The sequence below is a fragment of the Coccinella septempunctata genome, chromosome 8 (assembly GCF_907165205.1).
Source record: "Coccinella septempunctata chromosome 8, icCocSept1.1, whole genome shotgun sequence".
Taxonomy (NCBI): Eukaryota; Metazoa; Arthropoda; class Insecta; order Coleoptera; family Coccinellidae; genus Coccinella; species Coccinella septempunctata.
This window is the reverse complement of record NC_058196.1, coordinates 21,580,439-21,596,449: the sequence shown is the minus strand read 5'-3', so window position 1 is coordinate 21,596,449 and position 16,011 is coordinate 21,580,439. Positions and strand designations below refer to the sequence as shown.

Sequence of the window (16,011 nt, the reverse complement as noted above, 5' to 3'; positions counted from 1 at the left end):
ATTTAGGTGATTATTAAGTCATAAGTGACATTCACAACCTTCAAAATCAAACTTGGAATTGATTTGAATCATCGATAGAACTTCAAATTATTATTTTAGATACTGTGCTGGAAAAAAACAACTTTTACTGTTGTTCGATTTTTCATGACACTCAATTTATTACTATCAATACAGCTCTGATTTTTTCTTCTTCAGCTGGACCATGCCGTTCCTGAAGTGGAATGAAGATTTATAACAAGATAAACTTTCTTTATGTTATATATTTGGATTTGTATGAAACATATTAATCTTGAATAAAAAGATTTCAGTAATTCATATAGTTGTTCAATTTTCCTTTTGAGGATGAGAGCAGAATGCGAAATATATGTAGGTAAGAGTAAACACAGGGTAAAAATGAGGCGTTCAGAGCTGAAGAGGCCCAAGCTACAATTCTTCTGAAATTGAGTTTACGAGTATATAAATTTTGATTCATTTTTAGGCAGTTCTTACTGTTAATTCAATTTCAGAAAAATTGTAGCTTGGGTCACTTTTGCTCGGAACGCTTCGAATATAGAGTGCAAATTGATTGCCACGATGGTAATTATCAAATTGAACATAAATTTAACTTCAATAGAGGATACACTTTGGTAGTTTATTCTGTCAAAATAATCGTTCCAAAAACCTCCAAAATGAGAAGTCCCAATGTTGCTGTCTATGGTGCTTTTTTTACACCTACTATGTGATGTACTGGGTAATTACCCGCGATATGCGATGTTGCGGACATTAAGCACTCTCCAGTAAGTACTGGTGGCCTTTTTTTAAATCAACATTGTGAAGTCGCATTTCCACAGTAGTAATTCCCAACAACTTCCCTGTGACTGAAACTGGTTGACTGGGGAGAAGTCGAAATATCTAAACGCAACTGCAGACCGGTTCCGGCATCATTGTCTCTCATCAGTACAGTGTAGCGTTAAATATTCCAACCGGAGGATTGGGTTCAGTCTTTGCGAGAAAGCAAATGATTTTCCAAAACGTCACCCCGATTTCGTGTTAGACCGAATCCTTTTGTTGGAATATTTAACGCCACACTGTACTGATGAGGTACAGTTGCGTTTAGATGTTTCGACTTCTCTCGGATATCCAAGGCTCGTTCATGACTAGCTTGCAATATGGAAACGATAATAATTATTCGAAATTGTTGGAGTGCTGTGCACTCCATTTTCACTGAATTTTTTTTCCCGTCTACCTTATTACAACAGCTATTCAACTTTTCTCTAGGTAGGCATAGGCATGAAGTGGAAGATTTGGTTTTGTTAAAACTAACAACGTTGATATTCGAACATATATAATGGTTCAAACTAAAATTTAAGATATTCTGTTTCTTGTAATACTGGAAATTCCAGATGCTATATAATGAATCAATAAAGATTGGTTTCAAGTTCACAATCATGGTGAGGAAAAAAAACTATAATATGTATCCGTATTCTGCATCTTAATCCTCAAGATATATCTCACAGATTCCTCTTGAATACTGTCACCACAGTATACATCATTTTACAAATCTGAAAACAATAAAAAAATAATTTTTTCTTCCGATAAATACGTGAGTATATTCACTTTCAGAAAAACATCCAACTCCATGTCGTAAAAGGGCCCTACCCTCAGAGCGAGGCGACGGCTTGAACGAATCATCATTAACTGCAACATTTTAAGGGTCTTCACGTCCGCCTCATACCAATTTGATAGACCGATACACGTACCGACGTTTATACTCTGCAACAAACTTGTTATACCGACATTCTTTACATACATTTTAGGCGAATAATTCTTCGAATTTCGGGAGAACATACCTCATCAACAACTCCTTGAGCGAACCAATAAATCATGAACAATTCAAAAATGACAAAAGCCATGCAGAATACTGTCATTGTTATAACAAAGTCTATGGTACCATCAGAAGCCTACAATAAGCACTGTTTATCATTGGTCAGTTGTTAATTTTTATTGAAATTTCCTAACTTTACTCAAACCACTTGTGGTCTTCCTGAAGGCAGAATTTCATGAAAAAGAACGAAAAAATCTGTTGATGCCTCAGATAGGGTTAAAATGGTTTCAAAACTGATTTCGTAAATGTAAACAATAATTTGACTGACCATTATTATTACCAAATAAGGCGCAGTCTGCATAGCGTGAGTGATAAAGTCGAATAAAAATAAAACTTGGGTAGATTCTCTCAGTTCTTCGAAATCCCTGCAATTTTTATAATTGAAGTGAAATTGCGGACAAAATTTTGTTACCTCATTTTTGAAAATCACCTTATTATTTTCTGATGCTCTATTACGCATTCCCTGATTACGAAATATTCGGCGTCTCTTATGGAAATGTTTTCAGCTTTGCTCAAAATCTCCCCATAATATTGAAAATTCATGAGGACATGTTGTAGATGCTTCAATTTGAATGTCGGAAAAATACACAAAGATGCAAGAGTTACGTTAGACATTAACACAAATGCTCCTAAAAATGTCATTCCTGAAAAGAAGATTTAAAGGATGAACTTCAGATTAAATTTCAATAATGAGTCACATTCTACCATAAAATGAGGATATAGGCAGCAGAAGTGAATTTGAATTATTTCACTAACCCCGGGTTTCAAAAAGCTTGATCGGAGAATCAACGCTTGACATAGGAATAGAGGTCAATTTGTTCTCCATCGATAATTCAGTCTTGATCATTCAGAATATCATTTTCGCATCGAATTATGATGTTTATAGGTCCATTCTATTATTCTCAATTGCTACTTCTTCAATAAATTCAGAAATGAAACGGTTTCGGTGATTTCGTTTTATAAATCCAGTAACTGTCAAACCGTTGATTGGACAATCAAAGTTTCATGAAACCCGCTGTAAATGTAAACTGCCTTCACTGTTCGATTGATCCATTTGAATAATTTTGTCGCGTAGTTACCCTTTCTGAGAATTTTTTCCATGAAAAGTGGTAAATTTTCTCAGTTCGGAGATTCCTAGATTTCATCTTACTTCATTTTGATCCTTGAGAAACTATTTTCTTAAATTTTTGAGATTGTGTTACATTCGAACTTAATGAAATTATATATATATACAGGGTGATTCCGGAGGAGACCGTCAGATTTTAGGTGAAGTATATACTAGTTAAGGCAGTTTCGAAACAATGTTTGGTTTATGGTTGGGGGCCTTTAATGAGAGTCTACAGGGTGATTTGTCCGATTCGACCGATTTTTCTTTTATTCATAACTTTGGTATGGCCTGATCAATCATGATGAAATTTTCAGTGTAGAACAATATGATTATCTTCTTTCAATAATTCCAACACTTTCTCAAAAATACAGGGTGGGAATTATGATAAGTTCAGATTAAGTATGCAGGATGAAAAAACCCCTGTACATTCCGTTTTCAAAAATTTTCTACATGCTTCAGATTCTATCATAAGTTTACATTACTGGAGCGTTTTTAATTTTTTTGGCACACGTCCATTTTTCCTAGAAAAATTTTTCAAAGATGAACAATATCGTTTTTTCGCTCCAAGGCATTGAGAATATTCTGAACTAGATGGTAAAGCTGTACGGTCCAATAATACAAAGCTCTTCCTGAGTTCTAAAATAAATTTTCCAAATTCGAATTTCATTTTTGATCGCTCATATTCAGATGTATAAAATCATTTAATTCAAAAAATTTTTTTATACGTACGTGAAGCAAAAAAATCTACATACTATTACTACAAATACAGAATAAACATTCGAAACATATGAAAGGCAAAATTATGGATTAACATAAAATTGAGTCATTATTCAGGTGATTTTAGGCACACTTCCGGTTTTCTATGAAGCGAATATTCCTAAAACATAGTAGTTTCGTTCAAAAATGTACTCACTTATGGGGATATCTGAAAACAAGAGTTTATAAGGTTGAAATTAGAAGTAGAGAACACCTAGTTGAAAGGATTTTCGAGGAATGTAATATCTTGAAGCAAAATCAATCCCTCATTAGAAGGTCAATTGGAAATTTAATAAAAAGGTCTCGAATATGTATTCAAAAAAGGGGAAATCATTTCGAACATTCTATGTAAATTTTGTGTTAGTGTGTTAGTTTTGCCGTTCATGATATGTTTCGAATGTTTATTCTGTATAAGTTGTAGATTTTTTGGTTTAAGTAGGTAGGTATAAAGATATTTTCTGGATTAAATGATTTTATAAATCAGAATATGAGTGATTAAATATGAATTTCGAATTTGAAAGAACTACTTTAGGACTCAGGAAGAGCTTTGTATCATTGGACGACACCGGTTTACATTCCAGTTCAAAATATTCTCAATGCCTTGGAGCGAAATAACGATATTGTTCATCCTTGAAAAATTTTTCTAGGAAAACTGGATGTGTGCCAAAAAAATTAAAAACGCTCCAGAAATGTAAACTTATGATAGAATCTGAAGCATGTAGAAAATTTTTGAAAACGGAATGTACAGGGTGTTTTTTCAACCTGCAAACTTAATCTGAACTTATCATAATTCCCACCCTGTATTTTTGAGAAAGTGTTGGAATTATTGAAAGAAGATAATCATATTGTTCTACACTGAAAATTTCATTATGATTGATCAAGCCATACCAAAGTTATGAATAAAAGAAAAATCGGTCGAATCGGACAAATCACCCTGTAGACTCTCAATGAAGGCCCCCAACCATAAACCAAACATGGTTTCGAAACTGCCTTAACTAGTGTATACTTCACCTAAAATCTGACGGTCTCCTCCGGAATCACCCTGTATATATCACATTAAGATTGGCATTTCCAATTGAAAATTCTAGTTTTTTGTCGTTCTAGTACTACTTTCAGCATTATTCTTCGGAACATATTCTCAGAGTGAGTCTTATGTCACGACGTAGCTCCAACTATAGAGTCGATGCTTGACTCATAAGCACGGTCTTCCTTTTAAAAGTTGTGACAGTAAGTTGGATGTAAAAAAATGTGCTCATTGCTGGTGAAAACCTTGAAATTATTCTAGGAACTCGAGCAATTTATCCATACATGCCAACTAAGACGAAATTGAGTTAGATTCTTATCTATCCTATTCTAGTTGGTACAGGGAAATTAGCATTTGATATATTTCGCTTTATTTAACACAGCCACACATGCTTTTTTTGACATTTATTCGGATGACCGATAATTTAGTGTTTGTTGCCTCTGGAGAAAAATCTTCTGTAAGTCCTCATCGTAACCTATCAAATATTTCATTCAACTTGTATGATGATTTGGGAACTGCAGTAGAAGATATTGATTTCAATTCTAACGGAGAAATATATAAATTGAAAAGTTTCTTTAAATGAATTTGATAGAAGACCTCATCTATTCGCTGTCAACTACCAACAGTTTACAAGAAACGCATATTCCGATCATCAAGCAGTCGATAGGGAGCGCGAAAACGTTCGAATTCATAGCTGTAACCGTTGCCCCGGACGTCAGAAACATGAAATGGATAACGTCGTCAAGATTGAGATAGGTAAAAAATGAATATATACTTCAGATAGACAACATGCATTAATAAAAAAGTAACAAATGTTAAGATGTGTCGATACCCTGAACGATGGGCAAGGTACTAGTTCGATTCAGATCGTTACATTATATAGAGTCATTCGGGGTAACTGAGCGCAGTGGGTAAGTGTGCGCAGTGCGTATATCTCGATAAAGTATAAAAGAGGGGTTCATTTGGGTGAAGCAAGGGCGCAGAATCGCCATATTAGTTTTTCATAGGAGTGCGCCGTGCCACGTTTCTTTAACTTTTTATTTGCAATCAATCAAATATACTAGTTTTCTTGTTAATTTTTAGCATCTCTGCACATTCTGCCAGGTCCAAGTTCCGAGTCCCTCAGTGTTAAACAATATTTTATTCGATCATGGGCATATTAATCTAAATATATAATAAAAAATTTTGGGTTCTCTTAGCTGCTCAACTCTATAAGAACGTCAATTCAAATTTTGGCTTACTGGGGAAAGTGTGTGCGGGTAAGTGTGCGCATAGATTCATTATGTGGGCATTAGTTCAGTGAGGAATTAATTATAACATTGTTGATTTTCTTGGTTAAGACTCGATCAATATTGTCCTATTTGTTCAGAAAAATATGAAGAGCCACCAACAGCGAAATGTATCAAGTGTTGTGTTCACCAAGAATTGTGGCACGAACAATAATGCACTGCTTGTAAAATGGCGCTTCTGTATTGACAATAAAAAGCATTACTCTAATATTGTAACATTTTGATGACATTATTTTGTAATTTGTTTCGATTGTGTGGTTCACTAAGCACTGCGTTCACTTACCCCGTGAGGGTGCGCACACATACCCGCAATACGGGGCATGTGAACGCACTCCGACTTTCTCTATTAAATTCTTTTTTGCGGAAAGAAAACGTTTTTGTTTGTTTGCTTTTTGATGTTTTCTTATAGATTAGAGAATTCTCTATCTTATGAATATGTTTTAATTTTCCTAGCTTCAACATTTGAAACAGGGTATGGCTTGAAAGGCAAAGTGCGCACAGTTGCCCCGATTGACTCTATATATACCCATATTACTATATTAGTACCTACTCATTTAGTAGTTACACTGTTTATTATTTAATGGCACTTACACTACTTACCGATTGAATTGGCAATCAAGGAGATCCCATAATGAGTTTCCAAACTGAATACTGAAACGGAAGGCCAAGCCAACGTTTTCTTACATTGTTCTACTCCAGGATCGCAGTTCAATGAAATTACGTAAAGTATGATAGACCCCGCGTACAAACTAAACAAAATACCGAAGAAGAATATGATGTAAAGCAGCAGAAATTTCAGACAAACCCTTCCGTGTTCTTCCAGTTGTTTCTTCAGCTTGGGATTACCCCTCTGAACAGCATTGTCGTGAAAAATTGCTTCCTTAATCAGGTTTTTCATAGCAGCGGAGTCAAAGAGGAAAGATTTATACAATGACATATTAGCTGTAAGTGAACTGGCTATGAAGAATATTATTTCTTTCCAGTCTTCCATTTCATCAACGTCTTTTAGGTGAAGGTCAACGAGGATCATTTGTACAATGAAGATGATCCTAGATGCAGTGCAGTAGAACTTGAGTATAGTTCCTCTTCGGCCTTCATTATACCAGAGGGTGTTGAAACCACTGATTAGGATGGCAGAATGAATAATTGAGAAAAATTTGGAGTTTCCCATTATGGTGGAATGAGCTTAAAGTAAAAAAATAATTTAATAGGTTTCAATCGAAAATTTAAGTAAAGAGGGTCATTTTATTTCAATCAGATATATATCATGCAGTCATACAGAATACGTAATTTGCTATTTTTACATGTTATGTATCACTGTTTGGGTCATTATTGATACATTCAAAAGCTTCTTGAAACCGTAACATAAAAGAATATCTGTTACAGGACAAACTTGATTTCAGTTTCAGATTAGTTTTTCTCAGTCAAACTATATTATTTGACGCACTGATGAAGATAAACTAGTTTGTACTAGCACTAGCACAAACTAGTTAAGCCTGAAAACAAGCTATGCCTAGGCTGAACACACTTGGAATTATTAATCGAACAAATAATACTAGAAATAAAAATCTATGAAGCAGATGGACAATATTGATTCAGAAGTAATCTGCTTATACAAATCATGATCGGTAACTCGTATATAAAAATGAAATAAGTTCCGATGAAATGAATTTTTTGAATTAAACGAACAATTTTTTGGTGTTTTCTATAAATAAAATAAAGATGATTAGCTGGCTTAAGTTCTCTTAGATAATAACAGCAATGCATAATGATCATTATACAATCATTTTGCTCCAGAAAACTAATTTATAGTAAACTCATACCGGGAATTTTTAACCACGGAAGAAATTTGGAAAGTTCCATAAATTCATAAGGGTTTACCTGAACTGGAAATAATAGTAACCACTCGAATGTAACCCTTCTGCTCAGAATACAAGCTCAAACAGAAGCCAGTAGCTATCTGCAATTTTTTCATTGATGTTCCACATATAGAATAAACTCGAACTCATGTCGAATTCAAGAACAAAACATGAAATTCCCCACATTGCTCAATAATAAATTGCCCTTACTGGTTGTTTTTCACCTCACACTTCGTATAGGTATAATCTGTAGCTGAAATATTTAGTGCATTTGTTGGAAGTGTTGGAAAGTTTGTTCGAATTATGGAGTGGAATTAGTTTTAGTTCAGAATTTTTTATCGGATTATGTTTTCCACACGTTTATAGGTCAGTGGACTGTCTCATATTGGCGATCTGGAACTAGTTAGCGAATTCAAATTTCGCAGGTCAAAACTGGATAATTGATTTTTCACAGTGATTAGCAAAATGTGAGTCTCGAAAGTTCATCAAGCTTTTCGAAGTACTGACAATTTTTCTCTTGGCAAAAAAAAATTTACTTGATTTGCAGGAATGGATAAAGAAAGGGTAAACTGCAGTAGCAGCTTATTGTGGTAGTGGGTGCAGTGTAATTATTATTGAATTGCTGTGGACGATACTTGATGAAAATCCATAATTGAACTAAAACAGATACCATTTTCACAAAATGAGTTTTTAAACCACGAATTGTGTTTCGCTATCATGTAAGCATCTTCAGGTGGCTGAAGGTCTAATATCGATCATTTACCTTTTTTTTCTCTTTCTTTTCTTTTCTTTTTCTCTCTCTCTTTTTTCAACATTCAAATTTTATATTGTTTTCTTTCGGAAAAAGTAAAAACTGATATTACTTTTTTAGTTGAGTTACAATAGCACAAAATAGTTCGACAGGACGTGTAAATGCGATTGCAATTATATTGAATCGAGCTGCATTTAACTACAGTGCAGCAATTTATTACAGTGCACATCGTACAGTTCTTATTGGACCAATGGAATTCGTACGTTAATATTTTAGAGCTTCAATATACAAAAATGAACCTCTTGGATAGTGTTGCAAAGTGGAAGGTAAAATGGACGCCTCTATGATTACCAGATGTTCAGTGACATCATTTGGACAACACATGGGGTTCCAGACAACTTCCAAGGTGATTACAAAGAGTAATTTTCACCAATTACGGTACGACAAATGCTTTGCAATTATGCAATTACATAATTTGGAGAGCATATAGGGTTTAAGGCAACGTTAGGCCTACTTTCAAGGTTATTAAAAATAATAAAATTCAAAATCAATCACCACGTTTTTACTGTGTATACATTCATCATTACAGATTCAAGGTCATATTGCTTTTTCATCTTTACACAATTACAGCTACATCTCTCGGGAGATTCACATTTTGATCATATAATTTCATCTACAGAGTGTTCATTGTGTCCCCATCCAATACATTTTAATAGACAGCAGTAATGTAGTCCGTCAATGATGAACGGTTTCACTCAATATCCATTTTGATGCAATCCTTATACCTGTTTCTTCCAAAAAAAAAAGACTTCTAGGTAGTTCACAATACTGACATTGAACCTGATTTGTGAAACCTGAATTCCTGCCATCTACTGTTCATTAGATATAATATTTCATGATAATGAGATTTTCTATTACTATCAATTGCTGCGAAGAATAAGCAAAGTAGTTCATTGCACTGTTGGTGCCAGAAAGACTGATCTTATAGCTCTAATTCTCAAATCAGTAGGAGGCTTAACTGAAGCTATTTGCTATTAGGTTGCTTGAGCATTTCCCTGATGGATTGAAAAAATCCGTTAGCGGAAGTGGGTATCTTTTGGAGGATTAGCATGACCTTTGTTGACTAAAATTTAAAATTGAATATATATGGAAACAATAATATATACTTTACATGTATTAGGTTTTGACTAATAGAACTCTAATGTCTTTCTCATTGTTCGTCAAAATTGACTACCCTATCGCCTACCTACCTATTAAAAAAAAACATTATTCAAACAAAACAAGGAACAACTGAAACAAAAACAACACTTACAATAGGGTAACATCAGCAAATAATTCCCTAAGCAAAAGAAAATTGAACAGTGCAAGAATACACGTCGGTGAAGATATTTTGCATCATCGAATATTCCGGTAACTGTGAAACAAAGTATAACTTATGTTGACCATGCTTTAATTCCATTTTTCCTTCAAATTTGATGAGGAAAAAGCTAGCTCACTCAAAGTGAAATATTATCTCGAAGTCTTTATAGCATTAGCATTTACCTACTTCTCTTTTATTCATACCACCTAGTGTTTAAAGACTATGAATCACAGTGGCACTAGTTTCTTAAAGCGGAATTCATTGAAAAACTAGTATTGCTCTAAATTAGGATATTTTCAGATTAATTCAAACACATAACACTGGCTGAAATAAATCAACAAACGATCTCAATCTAACTATCACACCCCTATCACTCGAAATATGACAACATTTCATCTAGAAAGACTTGATGCTGACCACTTTTTCGGTCTTGACCACGTCAGAACAACACAATTCATACCTCAATGCAAATGCAATGAATTGATGGCCCTTTTTTTTGTTGTCAGTAGTCGCGCGGTATGATGAAGGAATATATCCTAGAGCTACCTAACAGAAAACGAGGATCTACTCATTTTCCTATCTCTCAGAGGAAAGATGGCTGCACGTATTAATTTGTTCAAACTCTCAGATCGTAGGAATCCCAAATCACGATAATGAAGCAGGGAAAGAGGACGCTGGAAACGTTCGAATTATCTACAGTACGTTGCCATGAATAGATCTCGAATCGATTTTGTTTTCACCTGCTAGGAGGAGAGATCAATTCATGATCTTTCGAAGTTATCGAACAGAGCTTAAATTTTACATAATGCGCACCTAATTCAAAAATGGAATTTGCAAAAGCGACTGCCATTGGTGAAAATAGCTTTGGTTCTTTTGGAATTATACAGCGAGTTCGAAATGTGCATTTAGCGAGCACCAGTTCTACCAATAGAATTGGCTATAAATTTATATGAATTCTTCTGATGCTTCGCACTCGGCTTACTCTGATGAAATTGTTTTTATAACTGCCTTTTGAAAACTGTAACCACAGTATACATCATTTTACAAATCTGAAAAAAAAAACAGAATGTAAAAATTGTTTCTATGAACGTTGCAGAACTCACTTTGAGGAAAATATTCAACTCCATATCATAAAAAGGCCCTACTCTTAGCGCCAAACGATGAATGGAGCGAATCATCAATAACTGCAACAATTTAAGGGTCCTAACGTCCGCCTCATACCAGTTTGATAGACCTATGCAAGTGCCAACGTTTATACTCTGCAACCGAATTGTGATACATTTTCCGCTGATATGTGTATAGACTATATCGAAATTTGAAAGGTATTACCTCATCAATAACTCCTTGGGCAAACCAATAAACCATGAACAACTCGAAAATAACGAAAGCCATACAGGATACAGTCATGGTTATCAAATAATCTATGTTGCCATCATAAGCCTACAAAAAAATTATAAATATTTTTAAGTAATAAGTAATTTATTGCCATCAATAATTTTCATAGATTGTCAAATTGAAAACTTAATCAGTAAAATTACAACTTAACAAAAATTTTCTACGGAATAAACAACTCTTTTAATCAATAGATTTTCAATACTATTTATAAATTCCTGTTCAGATAGATTCTTCACATCCCTTGGCTACTTGTTGTACATTTCGAGTGTTTTTCCTTCTGTGTAACGGTATAACACTGTCGTTTCTATATCTTTACAAATTCTGGAAAAGTGGAGTTTCATATCATTGGATGACTCAGTTGTATCAATAGAAAATCAATTCAGATACATAACATCCGTTGATATATAAACAATGAATGTCCAACAAGCCACTACCATCACTCGGATCATCAACATGGAAGACCATTCCACCTATAGCTGATAATGGTGCCGATCTTATTTGATCTCGTCAAACACACAACTCTCACCTCGACGGAAATCGGAAGAATTTATTAGATGCCAGTAGACGATACAAAGTACCACAATACCGCAGAGCTACCTGGTAGGTAAAGAGATGCAATTCAGAGTTCACTTTTTCAACTCTCAGAGTCAAGATAGCAGTGATCCATTAGCTCGATACATTCAGTTTGCAGGAACTTCATCAAGCAGAGGCTAGGGAGAGCTTTGAAAACGTTCGAATCAATAATTTACTTTTGAAATAGTTGTACGAGTCAAAGACTGACCCTGTATTTAGGCGTTATACTTTTTGATGAATCAGTTTATTTGAGGTGTTTTTGCAAGATCATATTATCTCCGGATACGCCAAACGCCAAACGCCAAAGTGAAGCTTTTTCAATAACAAATCATTCAGTGGATTTCCGGAGTTCAATACATCCATAATACTGATACTGTCTATTGCTATTCATATGTCCTACTCAATTTTGTGAAGAAGTACTCGAAGTTGGCAAAATCATTTCATAAAAAGAAACATAGTCAACCTGCAGGTTGACTTCTGGATTTTTCTCTCCAAAACATTCCTTTCTTTTTGTTATTCATTATTCATCATGAAATTACCCTGTATTGAATTAGAAACAACAATACAGAACAATTGTTGTTTCAATAATGCAAAATAGTCATGCACAAGCGTAGGAAATCGCAGAGAAGTCGAATTGCAACTGCGTAGACTGGTTGCGGGATCATTGTCCACTCATCAGTACAGTGTAGCGTTAAATATTCCAATCGAGGGATGGCGTCTTAAACGAAATTTCTCAATTTTTATAGTTGTTGGAGACTAAACTGAATATTCAAAAGAAAAATTGATTCTTTGCTTCGATAAAATGAGAAGTAAAACAGAGATAGATTGTCTGTAAGCAGGAGGCAAAGTTATATGGCAAAGGTGTTTTTTACTTCAATTTATAGTTAAATTTGACTCAGATTAACGAAATAGATTTCACCTGGCCGTATCATTATCAAGTTTTTACTGACCATTATTATCAGCAAATATGGAGCAGTCTGCATTGCATGAGTTATAAAATCCAATAGAAATAATACTTTTGTGGATTCTTTCAACTTCTCGAAATCCCTACAATTTCATTAATGAAAGGATTCAATCCCAAATTTGGTCATGGTTTTTTTCATATTTACCTTATAATTCTCTGATGCTCTATTACACATTCTCTGATAATGAAATATTCTGCATTTCTTATTGGAATATTTTCAGATTTACTCAGAATTTCCCCATAGTATTGAAAGTTCGTGAGAACGTACTGTAGATGTTTTAGTTTGAATGTTGGAAAAATGCAAACCGATGCAAGGGTTATGTTCCCCACTAATACGAATCCTCCTAAGAAGGTCATCCCTGAAAGGACAAAATAATAGTGAAGTTAGGAGTAAAGCCCGTTTGCAACAGCCGAGAATTCTCTAGAAAATTTACTCGAGAATTCATGCGCCGTGAATTATGTACAGTTACATACGTACTTTCGGTAGAATTCTCTATTCAGTTGCATACAAAATAATCTCTGTCGTTATCTTACCAAAATTTGGAAGAGAATTCTCCAGAGAATTTCCGGCTGTTACAAACGACCTTTAAACATAAATGGAGGGTTTAATTTTTGGTCAATCGAGCATTCGCTCCACTGAAATCATCATCAATTCGGCATCAAGGCATTCTGGAATCTAAAGGATAGAGTGTTTCAAAATCACGACCTCAATCTGAAAGACAGCTGTTTACAAAGCTGTGTTTCTCCCAACTCTTCTTTACGGAAGCGAAAGCTGGACGCCCTACAGGTGATATATTTAACAGCTTGAGCAAACGCAACAACGTCATCTAAGACAAATAATGCACATCATATGGTTCCACAAAGTTTCAAATGCGAAAGTCTTGCAGCGCGCGAGTTGTACAACAATTGAGACTCAAGTAACGAGTGCCCGACTCAGATGGAGCGGTCACATTCTGAGGATGCAAGACACAAGACTCCCCAAAATAGCTCTGTATGGCGAATTCACAGAGGGCGCTCGGAAACCAGGAGGCCAGTAAAAGCGGTTTGAGGATATACTGCATCAATCCCTAAAATCAGGTAATGCCAATCATAACTGGGAACAACTAGCTTTAGACAGGTCACACTGGAGGTCTTTGGTACACAGTTATGATGGAGACAGCGGCGGCCAGATCTGGTTGGTGACTATCCATGCCTGTAGTGTGAAAGGATCTGTAGGTCACGGTTGGGTCTCTTCGGCCACAGGAGGGCACACGGTCGCAAGTAGCCCTAAGAAATTATAAGTTTGATCGCATCGATAGTCTGGTTTTTTAGTCTTTTAGTAGATTTAATCTCGGTAACAAGATTCAACAATGAATGAATGACTTGTATAATGCTTACTTCACGCATCTTTCTTTCTACACGTTAAAATCGAGTTAAAGTACCTACTCACCAATGGAGTTGACGATTAAGGAGACACCATACTGGGATTCTAAACTGAAAATTGAAACAGAAGGCCAAGCCAAACTCCTTTTACATTCATCTACTGTAGAATCACAGTTCAATGAGATCATGTAAAGAATAATAGAACCTGCATACAAACTGAACAAGATACCGAAGGCGCATATGATATAAACCATCAGAAATTGCCAACAAACTTTTCCGTGCTCTGCAAGGTTATGCTTCAGCTTGGAATCGGCGTTCTGTACGGCACTGTCATGAAATATGGCATCCTTAATCAGAGTCTTCATAGCTGGCGAGTCGAAGAGAAAAGATTTATACATTGACATGTTAGCAGTCAATGAGCTGGTCATGAAGAATATCATTTCTTTCCAGTCGTCCATTTCTTTAACATCTTTTAGATGAAGATCGATGAGGATCAACTGTATGATGAATATGATCCTTGACAGAGTGCAGTAGAATTTTACCGTTTTTCCTTTCCATCCTTCCTTATACCAGAGGGTATTAAAACCACTTATCAGGATGGTTATATGAATCACCGAAAAAAATTTGGAGTTCTTCATTTTATAGGAATAAGCTGCAAACAAAGATGAAGAATTCAAATACTGAGATAATATTGTGCACCAGTGTGCCACTGCTTGAATCATTATCATTGTATCAAATAAATAACTTCACCAAATAGGCCGATAGTGCCAGACTCAAAAATTTCTCAGCAGAAAACATATGGTAGTTCACTAATCGTTAGACAAAATTATTTTTGATCTCACGTTTTTGTAATGGCTTTCCGAAAAAGCCAATCGAACAACATCAATGACCAGAAGGTAGAAGACTAACTTCAAAAACAACCTGTATAATTGAAAAGGAAATTGAAGCTATTCGAAATTCGGTGTGCTTTTTCAATAGAAATAATTGATGAAAGTTCCAAATTTACATGCCGCATATACATAAATAAACAGGCTTGTTTATCATGTTACAAATTTTGATCATTAAGTGCATTAAATCTGATGTTCTATACCTGCACTAGAATTATTCGCAACGATTCACGTATAATCCAATTTCAAACACACTTCATCCGTCATTCAGTCACTTGAATTCATGCTATTCTATCCGTGAAATGTGTCAAGTAAAAAATTAACACAAAGTCATGCCGTATTCAAGAGTTAGATATAAAATTCCGTACAATGCTGAATAATGAATACTTCTTTCTAGTTTTTTCTTTCATTTCACACTTGGCGTATAATCTATACTTGAAATATTCAGCGGATGGAAAGGTCACCTAAATTATACAGTGAAAATAGCTTGGTGGAAATCTTCACAGAGTTAAATTTTAAATTATTTCATGATTGAGCGGTTATATTTGCGATTCCGAATTTTTCTTGCCGAAAGAATATTCACAGCGTATTTTGGCCATTTTTATTTCTGCAAGAGAAGGTATATTTCTTTGAACTGAATAAATCCGAAGAAAGTAATGGCCTGAGTAATTCGATCTTTCAAAAAGCCGAAACGCCTTGAAATAATGAAGTTTGCAGTATTTTTTCCTATAAGCGGCAACGTGACAACATTGAAAATATTTTAGTTAGATAGCTCAGAAGCGTGAACCCTAGCACCCAAATTTTAGGAACAATCCTAAG

The 16,011-nt window shown here is 34.9% G+C and overlaps 2 protein-coding genes across 2 annotated transcripts; both read right to left on the bottom strand.

Moving 5' to 3' along the window:
• Nucleotides 1–1,484: 1,484 nt before the first annotated feature.
• On the bottom strand, nucleotides 1,485–1,935 carry LOC123318451 (odorant receptor 49b-like). The gene is made up of 3 exons (XM_044905071.1): nucleotides 1,830–1,935; nucleotides 1,597–1,752; nucleotides 1,485–1,541 (listed from the first exon to the last, which is right to left on the bottom strand). The coding sequence occupies exons 1-3, from the start codon at nucleotides 1,905–1,907 to the stop codon at nucleotides 1,491–1,493; spliced, it is 285 nt and encodes a 94-aa protein (XP_044761006.1). The 5' UTR covers nucleotides 1,908–1,935; the 3' UTR covers nucleotides 1,485–1,490.
• Nucleotides 1,936–11,009: 9,074 nt separating this feature from the next.
• LOC123318370 lies at nucleotides 11,010–14,763 on the bottom strand. The gene is made up of 6 exons (XM_044904978.1): nucleotides 14,373–14,763; nucleotides 13,089–13,302; nucleotides 12,930–13,026; nucleotides 11,341–11,451; nucleotides 11,115–11,270; nucleotides 11,010–11,060 (listed from the first exon to the last, which is right to left on the bottom strand). The coding sequence occupies exons 1-6, from the start codon at nucleotides 14,761–14,763 to the stop codon at nucleotides 11,010–11,012; spliced, it is 1,020 nt and encodes a 339-aa protein (XP_044760913.1).
• Nucleotides 14,764–16,011: the final 1,248 nt, after the last annotated feature.